Consider the following 12747-nt stretch of genomic DNA (forward strand, 5'->3'; position numbering starts at 1 on the left):
CAAGTAACGGAAAATGGTAGAGTTTTTAAAACTTTTTTAGTGTTTTTTTTGATGAAAAATACGTTTTTTCGGAATTCTGAGTACGCCATCAAATCGGGCGTCCAATTTTAAATAAAAGTCCCTTTGACGCCAAATTTCTATCTCATCACCGTTTCAGGCTACAAATTATTGAAAAACACCTCTTTTTTCGCATGTTCAAAAATGGAAGGGGTCGTACCGCCCCTCCGTCACGAGGTATCAAAAAACGAACCTAGGATTCGTGACCAGAGACAAAAGTTATCTCTTAGGACAAAGTTTCACGCAAATCGAAGAGGGGTCGGGGCAACTTTTCCCGATTTCGTGTGAGTTGGTAGAGAATTACCCAGTTATTATTTAACAAAAAAAAAACTTCAAAATTTCAATGAAATTAGACGTTCAATAAACTGGAAACATTTTGATATGAATTTTCCAGCATTGATAATCACTTTGAGCATGATTGAAATAGTTAAAAAAGAAGTTTCGATTATCCGAAGTTCGTTTATCCGAAGGTGTGTATGGGACTTCGGATAATTGAATCACGAACAAAAAAAAATCGTTTTTATTTATTTTTCTTGTTTTAAACATCGAATTCGAGTTCTGCGACCCCATTTTAATAAAATTTGAGTAGTTGATTGCTCATTAAATAATAAAAGGCATTTTTTCAATATTTTTTCACCACCATATTGGCCGCCATCTTGGCCTTAAAAATTTTAAAACACTTTAGCGTAGTGTAGGGGTCATGCTTAAGCTCGACAATAAAAAAATAGACAACAAAAAAACATGTTTTTCCTGATTCGATTATCCGAAGTGATTTTTTTCAGAGGCCTTCGGATAATCGAGTTAGGACTGTCCTGGCAAAACATTTTTTGGTGGAAAATATTTTTTTTGTCAAAACTTTGAATTTTTGAAAACTAATGATTTAAAAAAAAACTGTACTGATGTATAAGGCATTTTACAACACTTGTTGCATAAAAATGTCAAAACCATGTTATGTAGGGGAACAGCATCTAATTCCAGCGTGGCCGGTCTGAACTTTGACATTCAATAAAAGCTAATTTAAAGCGTTTTCAACTGAAATCGAGTGATAAATAGCTCAATAAGAAGTGAGCAAGCAAGTTTCTATCAAAAGTTTTGCAAAATCAGCGGTTTAAATAGTTAAAATCAGCAAATTGAATGGAGTTAGGTGCGAGTGCTTAACCTGCCAAACATACGAGATTTTCCCCAAATTTATTTTGTTGCCCCCCTTCGATTTTGGCCAAGGGCAAGGGACTCAAACTTTGAAAAATATTTGCAGCGGCCCAACAGAATAAAAAAAAATCATTGAAAATTGTAAAAATTATTGAAAACTGTTTTCAATACATTGAACTACGAGTTTAAATAATCGCTTTTTAATCATTTTGATCGTTTTGTATCAAAGCACAGTCTAGACTCAATTATCCGAAATTGTGTATGGTCATGAATCATGAAAAAAGAAAAAAAAACATGTTTTTCGTGGTTTGATGATTCCGAGTGATTTTTTTCCAAGGCCTTCTGATAATTGACTTTGAACTGAGCATTTTGTCATACTTTTTTGAAAATTCGATTTGAGCTTGCAAACTTGATATTTTTTACTTACAGATTGCACACGGTGTGCCAGTTTGACGGAAAGACGAGCGTCGAGAAGATCGCAATCGGAGCGGCCGTTATCAGCGCGATGATCCACACTATCGCTATCAGCACTTTAGAGCATCTGCAGAATACAAAGTAGAGAAGAAGAGTGGCTTTGAATCTTGATTGCATAGATTTTTTCTCGAGTGATTTCAATTGAGATGTAGAACTGTCAGGTTCATTGGAGTTACTTCCTTTTAGTTGGAACTTTTTGATTCTTGTACAGTAAAACCACGTTGGTTTGAATTAAAGTTTTGATTTGTTGTGTTTTGTGAGATAAATTTCAAAGTGACATCCTTGAACCATAACATCGGTAGGTTTTTTTGAACTTACGTCTTGGTGATCCTCGGCTTGAGCGGCCACATGATCGCAATGTACCGATCGCCGCTGATCGCAACTAGCGTGTACGCACTGACCAGCACCGACACGGCCTGGGTGTAGTTCACCAGGCGGCACATCATCAGCCCAAACGGCCAGTACTGCAGCACGAACGTCGAGATGAACGTGAACGGCACGCAGAACAGCATCATCATCAGATCCCCGACGGCCAGGTTCGTGATGAAGTAGTTCGTGACGGTTCTCATGCGCGGGTTGGACTGCACGATGAACAGCACGATCGAGTTGCCGATCACGGCCGTCACGAAGATCAGCACGTACAGGAAGTAGCTGGTCAGCTCGAAGTACAGACTGGCCCAGTACCCGCTGATGCACTCGCCCACGACCGGATGATCCACCGGATGCAGTGACTGGTTCGAGGAGGACCCGTTCCGGATGCGCTCGCTCAGCAGCTCGATGTAGTTCTGCTCCTCCGTGGAAGAGACGTACGGGAAGTTGGGCGCGTACACCTCGTACGTCTCGTTCCAGGAGGAACCGGTGCCGAGTAGGCCTAAACTTGGCACGGAACTGTCATTGCCCAGCGCACTGTCGTTCCGCCAGGACTTGTTGAAGTAGTCCGAGTACTGGATGGTGACGGGCAGCAAACTCATGGTTGCAAGTGCGGCAAACTCTGCGCTGTCTAGCTGTGCATGTTGTGGCCGATGACTGGATTAGGAACTCCTGAAAAGTGAAGAGAAAAACATTTTTTTATCGCTTATAATGTTTGTATCGTTTTTATCGTTATTGTCGTTTTTATCGTTGTTATCGTTTTTATCGTTTTGAATATTTTTCAGGACCAAGTTTTTTTTGCCAAATGTGGATTCAGTTGTTAACCTAATTTCTCCTGTTCAGCATCACTTGCATTGAACTGTTGAAGAAAGAGACCAAAATTAGCACCGATAGGAGCTGTCAGCTGAATAATTAACGAGACATCTCAAGCAATTCTCATAAATCAAGAATCGTCCACCTTGCCCCCGATGACAACAGATCTGATTGGAGCGAAATCAAAGACCAGCACGAGCATGAATTATGTATTTTCTATCGCTTCTCCGCCAGGTGGCGCTAGTAGTCTATAATTTCAATTCCGCTGCGTCTAGCAAATCTGTAAATACTGGGCGTGAATTATTTACCCCGAAGAAGGGACAAAGACCGGATGGTGGAACTTGGACAACACGGGCACAACCCGCCACCCATGGAGAAGGGGGGGGGGGGGGGTAAATTATGGGTCGTGGGGATTAAGTTATCGTCTATTGTTGATTTAGACCGCTGGCTGGGAAAATTATGCCCTTGGTCAGGGATGTTTGGCACACGTGGGCTAATTGATTATTATACGCTTAGCATAAATTATGTTTGGATGTGAAACATTCAAGCAGGATACAGTGAGTCATCTCCATTGGCTTCTAGGTTTTGAATGATGTTGCTGATTTAATTTGACTGTTGATTTTTGCCTTCCTAACTGAAGAAATACCGGGGTCGACGGTAAGCGTAGTTGCCTTTCACCCCAACTGTCCTGGGATCAATCCCTGTTGAGCTCGGTTAGCGTTCCTTGAGAAGAGAAATGTTTCAACACACCTCCCGTCGTAGTGAAAGATAACTATCGGTCCCGTCTTATTGTTATGTTAGTTCGTAAGGTCATTCTAGATGTAAGAGTCACCTACTTGAAGTTGTTACACCCTTAACAGGTCAATACCAGCCGAGGGAATAAAGACCATTGTCTGATTATCACAAGGTACCGTCATCAGAGGTGACATTGGGTCTGGGAGGTGATATTGGTGAGTTGGCGGAGAATTACCCAACAAGATTTGTTATTCGTCGTTATGATTTTTTTGTTATTGGATTGTTATTGTAATAACAGACTAATAACATATTTAGTTATTCTTCGAACAAATCTTTGTTATTATTTTTTGTTATTTTAACAACATTTTCGCCGTGTACCGTGCTTGAGTAAACAAACATCGTTACTAGCGCGCATTTTAAATCGTTTTTTCTACGTGTTTTTCGCACCGTTTTTCCCCGCGGGACTTTTAATAGTGCAGTTAAGTGGAGGAACTAAGTGGACATTGTGGTGGTTAAAGAAAACTTTTGGTGGATTAGTGTTTTCACGGCCGCTAAAAAGTTACACCGACATTGTGCAAGTGCCTTCTTGCGACACTTTCCTTACTCCTCCTCGCGCACCCGTACCCGCAGCTATAGTCTTTTTCACTTGTTATTGTTACCTACCACGTGCTCACCATTTGGTTGATAAAGTTACCCTCCAAGTGACCACCCTCCGGATTTGATCTTTGCTGCCGATCAATAACATTTTATTGGCAACTTATCGAGAATGCCGAAATCCAGCAACTGTGACGCCGAAGTTTGCCTGGGCAAAGCAGCAAATCGCTCCCCCCGAGTTCGCTGTGAAATCTGTTCAACCAGCGTGCACCTCAAGTGCGCAAACTTGGACAACACCGTCGTCAAACCATTGCGGGATTCCGCCGGCCTCTGCTGGTTGTGTCCTAATTGCCGCGATCCAGAAAAACGAAAGTCGACTTCCAACAGCAACACCATTGATCACATCTTGCAACGTTCAACTTCAACGCTCAAGCTAGTCGGCGCCCTCATGGACACAGTACAGATTTTGAGCCGGCTCATCAGGACCATGTGTTCACGGCCCGTCTGCAGTGCTGGTCGTCCATCTGCCCTGGATGCTGAGTTCCCTGGAAACCACGATCCTCTGAACTTCACCGAAATCTTTGAATCCATCATGAATGGTGACAAACGGCCACGATCAAGCAGTCTCTCCAGACCATCTTTACCTCAGCCAGACAAAATAATGAGAGTTGACGTTCCGGTTGACCAAACGCTCGATTCAAATAATTCAGTCCCTACCGTTTCAGACGCTGAGGAAAGACCTGATGCTGAGCAGCTCTGCGCCGATCTATTGCTCCGAGCTGCTTCGGAAGCTGCTCTGGAAGCGGCTGCCTTGGCTGTTGAACGCGCAGCTGCCACTCGTACTACCAACAGCTCCATCGTTCAAGCCGCCCAGCTTGACGGGACCACTCCACCGATTGCCCCTCGGAATGCAGTCGCCACCTCCGCCGCCACCGCTCAATCAGCGACCGCTCACCCAGACGCCATTCATCCAGCCGCGGCTCACGTGGCCCCTGCGGCTCACTCGACCACCGCATTACTGCCTCCAACTGATCCTACGGTACAACAGGCGGTTTTGCCGCATTCGCAGGTCTCGCAGCAGCTGCTAATCACGCCTCAGGCCCCGCCTCAATCGCAAACCATGCCCTCGTCCCAGCCTCTGGTTGTGCCACCGCAGTCCATGCTTCCCTCGCAGCCTCTGGTCTCAGCGCAGCCGCCACCGCAAACCATGCCCTTGCTCCAGCCTCTGGTTTTGCCGCCGCCGCAAATACAGGCCCCGCCTCCGCCTCTGATTACGCAGCCGCTGCAGACTGCGCCTCAGGCTTTAACCCACGCCGCACCAACATCTTCCTCGTCATCTACCGCTACCAACCGCATTGTTCCCGACGCACGATTTTCTGTGGAAAGCTACCAGCAATCAAAAGCTCCTGAAGTTAACTTCATTCCATTCAAAACTAGTTTTATTGTTAGCGAAGGGAATAGGATTAATTGTTATGGACCCAGTCTTACGCAGTGTCAACAGCTGTTAGATTCAAACATCTCGGAACCCAATTGCCAGATTCTTGAACAAAACTGTACACCTCACACTACACAAGCTACAAATTATTGTGAAACCACTAACACCATCAGCAACCTACAACATCCTTCACTTTTGGTAGCCCCTCCAGAACAGTCCACCTCTGACGATTTGGCTGAGCTAAAGTGGTTTTACGTCTCCCGGTTCCTTCCTAGCGAGACTTGTGATAATCTGATACGCTACATACAAAACAAAACGAACTGCGATTCCGCCCGCATCATTTGTCAAAAGTTAGTTCGCAAAAATCGTAACTCAGCCAGGCCCCTCACGTTTCTCTCGTTCAAACTAAGCGTTCCGGAATCAATTGAGAGTTTGATTGTCGCTACAGACTTTTGGCCAGAAGGTGTTACAATCAAGCCTTTTTTAGTGAAGCGACAAGCTCCCGAGCTCATTGGTCCTTCCTCACACAACCCGCAACCACTGAACAACCTCGTTTCGCCACGCAGTTCACGAACAACGACTCCTCGTCGCCGGCCCGCTCCGAAAATGATTCCCAATCAGCCTCAGCACACAGCACGTCTGTACCCATACAATCTACCGCTACCATTTTATCATCCCAGTCAGTTGGCGGTGCCCCATATGAACCAGTATGTTCCGCTGTACGGTCAGATGCCAGAAGCTGTCCACCACAGGCAGCAATGGTCAACAATGGTTTAAGGTCTGCCATTTCACCCGCTCCACCACCAACCGACCGTACGACTAACCAAGCTGCGCTGCATCGTGAAGAAGCGACAAATCTTCTGCTCTACTATCAAAATGTAGGGGGTATGAACACTACCATCGCAAACTACTATCTCGCTATCTCTTCCGCTTCTTACGACTTTTATGCATTTACCGAAACCTGGCTGTCACCAACTACCCTCTCGAGTCAAATCTTCGGTACCGAATACGAGGTTTTCCGCTGCGATCGTTCTGCCGCAAACAGCTGCAAAGATTCAGGCGGAGGTGTCCTTCTTGCCGTCCGCTCCAGTCTCAAGCCACGCCAACTGATCCCACCGAATTGCACATGTCCAGAACAGGTGTGGGTTTCAGTCCCTCTCGCCTCATCCACATTGTTTGTGTGTGTTGTTTATATTCCACCAAAATTTGACAACGATGCGACTCTCTTTGAGCAGCACAGACGATCTTTGACGTGGATTTTATCCAAGACGAAAGTCAATGACAGCATAATGATCGTCGGCGATTTCAACTTTCCGGGTATCCGTTGGACACGCACCCCGACGAACAAATTGCTACCAAATCTTGCTCTCACCCCCTCGAACAAGCTTAAACACGATCTCCTGGACGAATATTCGACTGCGAACCTGAGCCAGTTAAACGACTTGTGCAACAGCTCCAACAACGTGCTCGACCTTTGCTATGCCAGCTCGAATGTACCTGTCAATTGTGCCCTCCTCCCAGCACCTTCACCTCTCGTGAAAGACGTTCGTCACCACTTGCCCTTCCTGGTTTCTATCTCGTGTACAGTGTTCACCTTTAGTGACACGAACGGTAGTACCTTCATAGACTACCGCAATGGTAACTACGAAGGTATGAACGAATTCTTGGCAACCGTTAACTGGACTCGACTGATGGCCAATCTCGACGCCAACGAAGCTGCTGTTACTTGGACGGAAATTTTGACGCAAGCTATCAACGTCTTCATCCCGAAGAAACAGCGGCAACCTCCTCAACATCCACCATGGTCTACTCACCGCCTGAAGAAGCTTAAGACCGTGAAACGTGCCGCACTCAAGAAATATGCCAAGCATCCGACAGATCGTTGGAAAAACCACTACAGATCTAAGAACCGGAAGTACAGTTTGTTAAACAACCAACTTTTTCGCCGCCACCTGAACCGCATCCAGAGCCGCTTGAAACGTGAACCCAAAAAGTTTTGGAACCACGTCAACGAGCAGCGGAAAGAAACTGGTCTCCCAACCTCGATGGTACTCGACGGTGATGAGGCTACAACCACCGAGAGTATTTGTGACCTTTTCCGGCGCCAGTTCTGCAGTGTCTTCAATAACGAAACTGTAGCAGACTCGCAAGTTGCTAGGGCTGCTAGTAACGTTCCACTGCGACCTCCCATCGGACCTCATCCGGTGATAAGCTCCGAGTCCGTTCGCCGTGCCTGCGCCCGCCTGAAGAGTTCCAACAGCTGTGGACCGGATGGCATCCCCGCGGTTGTACTCAAAAAGTGTTGCGATGCACTCGCGGAACCGCTGGCTCAACTCTTCAACACCTCGCTTTCCACCGGAGTTTTCCCATGTTTCTGGAAGAAGTCGTTTGTGTTCCCTGTTCACAAAAAGGGGCCTAAACGAGACGTCCGGAACTACCGCGGAATCGCTGCACTCTGCGCTGTAAGCAAGCTCTTCGAAGTCATTGTGCTAGACTTCATCAAGTTCAACTGTTGTGATTATATCGCCCAGGAACAGCATGGCTTTATGGCGAAACGTTCTACCAGTTCCAATCTGGTCACCTATTCGTCCTTCATCCTACGAACCATGCAGAAACGGAAACAAATTGACGCCATCTACACGGATCTATCGGCAGCATTCGACAAGCTAAACCACCGGATTGCTGTTGCCAAACTCGAGCGACTGGGCTTCAGCGGTTCTCTGCTCGAATAGCTTCGCTCCTACCTCACCGGACGAGAAATGAGCGTGAAAGTGGGTGACGTAATTTCTGCCATATTTGCTGTTTTTTCAGGCGTCCCCCAAGGCAGCCACCTGGGTCCCCTGATTTTTCTCCTCTATATGAACGACGTGCACCCTCTGCTTAAATGTCACAAGCTGTCTTACGCGGACGACATAAAGCTTTTCACTGTTATCGAGGAGACCGGAGACTGTCAGTTTCTTCAAGAGCAGCTCAACCGGTTTGCCAACTGGTGCTCCGATAACAGAACCCAAGTAGCAATGCGCAACATGCTAAAAATGACTAAGTTTTTATTAAGTTGCATCTAGGGATCAGAAATCAAAACTGCAACAATCTTGCACAATATGTAACAATTATGTTTCAACAACGTTTCCTCGTTGGAGCATCTTTTTTGGAAACGGAATTCACGCTCTTCAAGTTATTGCTTTTGCAATGTTTCGGCAACATAATAATAACAATATTTTTGAACATCGGGGTGACAACCGCTCGTCGTGTTTTTGATCTTTTTTTCTGTTTTTTCGTGTCCTGCGGAATATTTCCCTCAGCACCATATAGCTCGGTTCATAACCAACGGTACAGAACTGAACTGAATCGGATGGACCAAGAAAAATGGCACGGACTGAAGCCGCTGTAAAATCCCACTTACAATCGAACGGAACGGGTCACTTATTCTCCGCTGGAGAAAGGCTAGAGATAACCGAGCGCCTGATGTTCAGGAAAAGCTTGCTAAACAGGAAACTCGAAGACCACAATGAGTTGATCCAGATTGTCCGACCTGAGTCAGAGGTAAACCATCGGTCCCGAATCCATGCAGGAGCAGTTGAATGTCCGGAAGAATCGGAGCTGCTGTGCGAAGGCAACATAAAAAAATATGCCAGCCAGTTCCAGCCGGGAAAATCTTCTGAAGTTGGTCGATTTTTGGAATCACGATTATCTATGTTTTATTTGTAAATTGGAGGAAGAATATTGTTGAAATTAGGTAATTGAAAATTTAGAATAAACAACTTGAAAAGATCACAAATTTTGTATTTCTTTGTCGGATTCTGAAGACCTTGTGATTGATGCTAACGATTGATTTTGTTTGACAGCTCCAGCAAATCACTGGGGCTGGAATGTTGCGGTGGCAACGAAAATACAACGTTAAAATAACGTCATCAGATATTAATGTTGCTGTTTTGTTACAACAACATTGCATAAAATTCAAGAAGCTTAAAGTGTTGGAAACTCATCTGAAACGTTTTTGCAACATTTTTAAAGCACAACTACTTTGCTGTTTCATTTGCTTGAATGAAAATTAACAGGGACGTAATAAGGGGGCTTGATTTAGAACACATGTTATTATTAATTCTGTTTCTGCTGCTGGTTTACTGCTTTTTTGACAATTTTTTGATAATTATTGATTTATTTGAGTTTTATGTTGTCCAATTAATTAAACATGTTTTTTTTTTGCTAGGAATTAAAACTATCATTAAAACCTTATAAAGTAAAACAGGAGTACAATTTTAATATCTTTGCAAAACTAAAAAAAAATGCCAGTAAATTGCAATTGTAGCAATGCGATGCAAAGACTTGAAAGTGTATAAAAGATATACAAAATAGTATATAAGGAAAATACAAAATTTTGACGGTTTTGTTTGAATGCGAATCAGTTCAATACGAAGTGTTGGATCGAGGTGCTTTTTGTTAGAGGAAATATGCCCATTTTAAGCCTAATAAGCAGTCGTGTTTGAATGATAAAACCAAGTACACCAACGAGTAGAGTAACTTTTTGTGAACATTTCTGTTTATTTTCACTTTTTTTAAAAGTGATGCTATTCCTTTTACAAGCATTTAAAAAAAATATTTCAAAAATGCATTCTAATCAGTCGATTGCATTGGGCCACGCCCATTTTTCTATTGTCAGCTTAGTTCTTTTTTTCTTCCAGGGCTCTTTTGGGTCTGCTTAGTGCTGCCAAAATTGATGAAATTTTAAGCGAACACTCACGAAAAGTCACATTTATAGCGAATGTTTCCTAGCAGCACTTGCTCACTCCAACAGGCGCTGCACCAGCTTGTTGGTAGTGTTGGTGGCCACCCTTTGTTCTTTATTTGCCTTCGCTTCTCGCTCGGTTTTCTTCAGCCTTCGATTGGAATGGGTCGTTAAAAGTCAAACGTCAAAAAACTTGGCTCGTTTGTTTTTTTGATGGCGCTTGCTAATTATTTACATGTTTCGGGATTATTTTTCAAGTGAGTGACTAACTAATGTGCAAAAAAACATGTTGCCGGAAGTTGGAAGCAATTTTATATCTTAAGCGCTTTGAAATCGTTAGCGCAAGTGAAAAGATATTGATGGTGACTTTCGTTAAGCAGTAAACCTCTCATCTTGCGTGTGGATGTGTGTGCCACCAAAATGATGAGATCTAGTCTCGCAAAATCGTAATTATGATCAAAAGTGCATTAAATTTGATCTTTTTGGTCAGTAAATGGCATAAATTCGCGTGCTCACTCGAGGCGGTGCTGTTGCTGTTAAGTTTATAGCATTTCATAAAAAAAACAATTCGGTCCTAAAATTAAGCTTAAAATTGTTATATTATTGTTCAGAACGATAAAGCTAATTTTTCTGAGTGTAATAACGCTTTGTTCGATCGCAAAGCATTAAAAATTGATTTTTTAATCAATTTGAAAAGAAAAATAACTTCGCGGCCCTTCTTGACAGATAGTTCCTACTTGACAGCTGGTTCCAAAGGGATCACAGTTGATCCATCGAAAAAATGTTGTCTTGTCAATTTTTGTTTTGCATTAAAATGAAAAAAGTGATCAGAAATATTTTTTAATCGAGTTTTTCCCGTTTTATACAAAAAATACATAGGGCTTTAGGACCCTATTACCACAAATTTCAAAAAAATCATTCATCTGTAATCAACGTAACTTTATACTTTATTTAAAATATTTGATTGTAAGCATTTGTCGTTATCAAACCTTTTCTTTATTTTTATTTTTTCAAATATTAAAAAAATATATTGGTAGACTATAAAATTGTACATCCTGCAGAGAATAAATATATACACCCAAACTCCGATGATTTTACACCAATCGTTGTCAGACGATCTGGGTCACTTTTCAGTATGACACCCTTTTACACGGAGCTCACACACACTACCAAATGATTCGTTTGATAGTAAGTGTGTGTATCGTGTAAAAATGACAGTTCGTCTTTTTTTAGTTTTACTTAGTCAAACCTATTCCGACCTAAAAAGTGTCAAACGGAAAAGTGACCAACCACCGGTGGTTAAGTATAATAGTGTTACACAATCGTTTATCGCATTCTTCTCATAAAAATTATTTGTAATACATATTTGAATCAAGCATTGATTCCTGATGAAAACTGAATTTTACAAGAAAAACTAAAATTACAGTTACAATGTTCTAAAGGTTCCTGAATAATTGTATTTCTGCTGAATTTCTGCCAAAATTGGACTAAACATTATGTTTTATGCAATAATTGTAAGGTTTTTTTCCCCAAAAATTCAACTTTAGTTATAGAAGAATCCAAACCAAATTTAATTGTTCGCTCTATAGCATTGCCTTGTATTCACATGAAAATTTGTGGTAGACTGTAAATTTTCAACTCCTGTTAGGAACAAAACTAATTGTGATTTGTGTAGCAAGTTAGAATTTACTCTTGATTCCTAATAAAAATCTAGTTTGCATAAAAACAACAATTTTCTTACAGCTAATTTTATGACAGGTTCCTGAATACAGCCCTGTGCGTACAAAGCACCATGATGGTAGATAGCAAAAACAAACTTTAATGGTCAATTTTCAGCTATTTAAACCCATTTTTAAGTTTTTTTGCCACAGAACTGACATTCTACGTAGCTTGGATTAAAACTTATGTAATTTTCAGATACATTTGCAAACTTTTTTAATTTTGATACTAAAATGGCTCTAGAAAAGATGCCAAATTTTAAAAAGATTGAGGGCGCATGAAAAAATCATGAGTAGAATGCAATTTTACTCGGTAAACTTGAAATGGCAAAAGACATAAACCTCCTATACACTTAAGAAAAGCAATTTTGTTAGTTGTTGACGTAAAATGCGACAGGGTTATTTTTCAGACTTATCCATTTTTGATTTGCAGCGAAACCAAAACTGAAACATTTTTATTCTGAAATTAATTAGAAGTTTGTTGCGCTTGAAATCATTTCGGCTTCACATTTGATTTCGAGCAACCCAAAATTTCACCACTTTAGTAACATATTTGCAACATATTTGTTACATTGTTGCAACACCATCAATTTCTCCTATATAAATTAGCATCGCATAGGAAACATTGCCGCAACACGTTTACAACTATCTGGCTATTGTTGCCAATCGCGTTGTTG

The 12747-nt window shown here is 42.3% G+C and overlaps 2 protein-coding genes across 2 annotated transcripts; one reads left to right on the forward strand and one right to left on the reverse strand.

The window, feature by feature from the left end:
- Window positions 1-1629: 1629 nt before the first annotated feature.
- On the reverse strand, window positions 1630-2717 carry LOC120431968 (RYamide receptor-like). The gene is made up of 2 exons (XM_039597106.1): window positions 1999-2717; window positions 1630-1747 (listed from the first exon to the last, which is right to left on the reverse strand). Exons 1-2 carry the CDS (start codon window positions 2649-2651, stop codon window positions 1630-1632), a joined length of 771 nt encoding a protein of 256 aa, XP_039453040.1. The 5' UTR covers window positions 2652-2717.
- A 3667-nt stretch (window positions 2718-6384) lies between these two features.
- LOC120431967 (uncharacterized) lies at window positions 6385-8358 on the forward strand. Its single transcript, XM_039597105.2, has one exon. It carries the CDS (start codon window positions 6385-6387, stop codon window positions 8356-8358), a length of 1974 nt encoding a protein of 657 aa, XP_039453039.2.
- The last annotated feature ends 4389 nt before the right edge of the window (window positions 8359-12747 follow it).

The sequence above is a fragment of the Culex pipiens genome, chromosome 1 (assembly GCF_016801865.2).
Source record: "Culex pipiens pallens isolate TS chromosome 1, TS_CPP_V2, whole genome shotgun sequence".
In the NCBI taxonomy this organism is placed as follows: domain Eukaryota; kingdom Metazoa; phylum Arthropoda; class Insecta; order Diptera; family Culicidae; genus Culex; species Culex pipiens.

What these genes read in the sequence shown, in the direction of transcription:
- LOC120431967 (XM_039597105.2), top strand. Translation starts at nt 6,385, where the DNA reads ATGGTCAACAATGGTTTAAGGTCTGCCATTTCACCCGCTCCACCACCA.
- LOC120431968 (XM_039597106.1), bottom strand. Translation starts at nt 2,651, where the DNA reads ATGAGTTTGCTGCCCGTCACCATCCAGTACTCGGACTACTTCAACAAG. An exon ending in AAGCCGAGGATCACCAAGAC is followed by an intron (nt 1,748 to 1,998) that starts GTAAGTTCAAAA and finishes TGTATTCTGCAG; the next exon opens with ATGCTCTAAAGTGCTGATAG.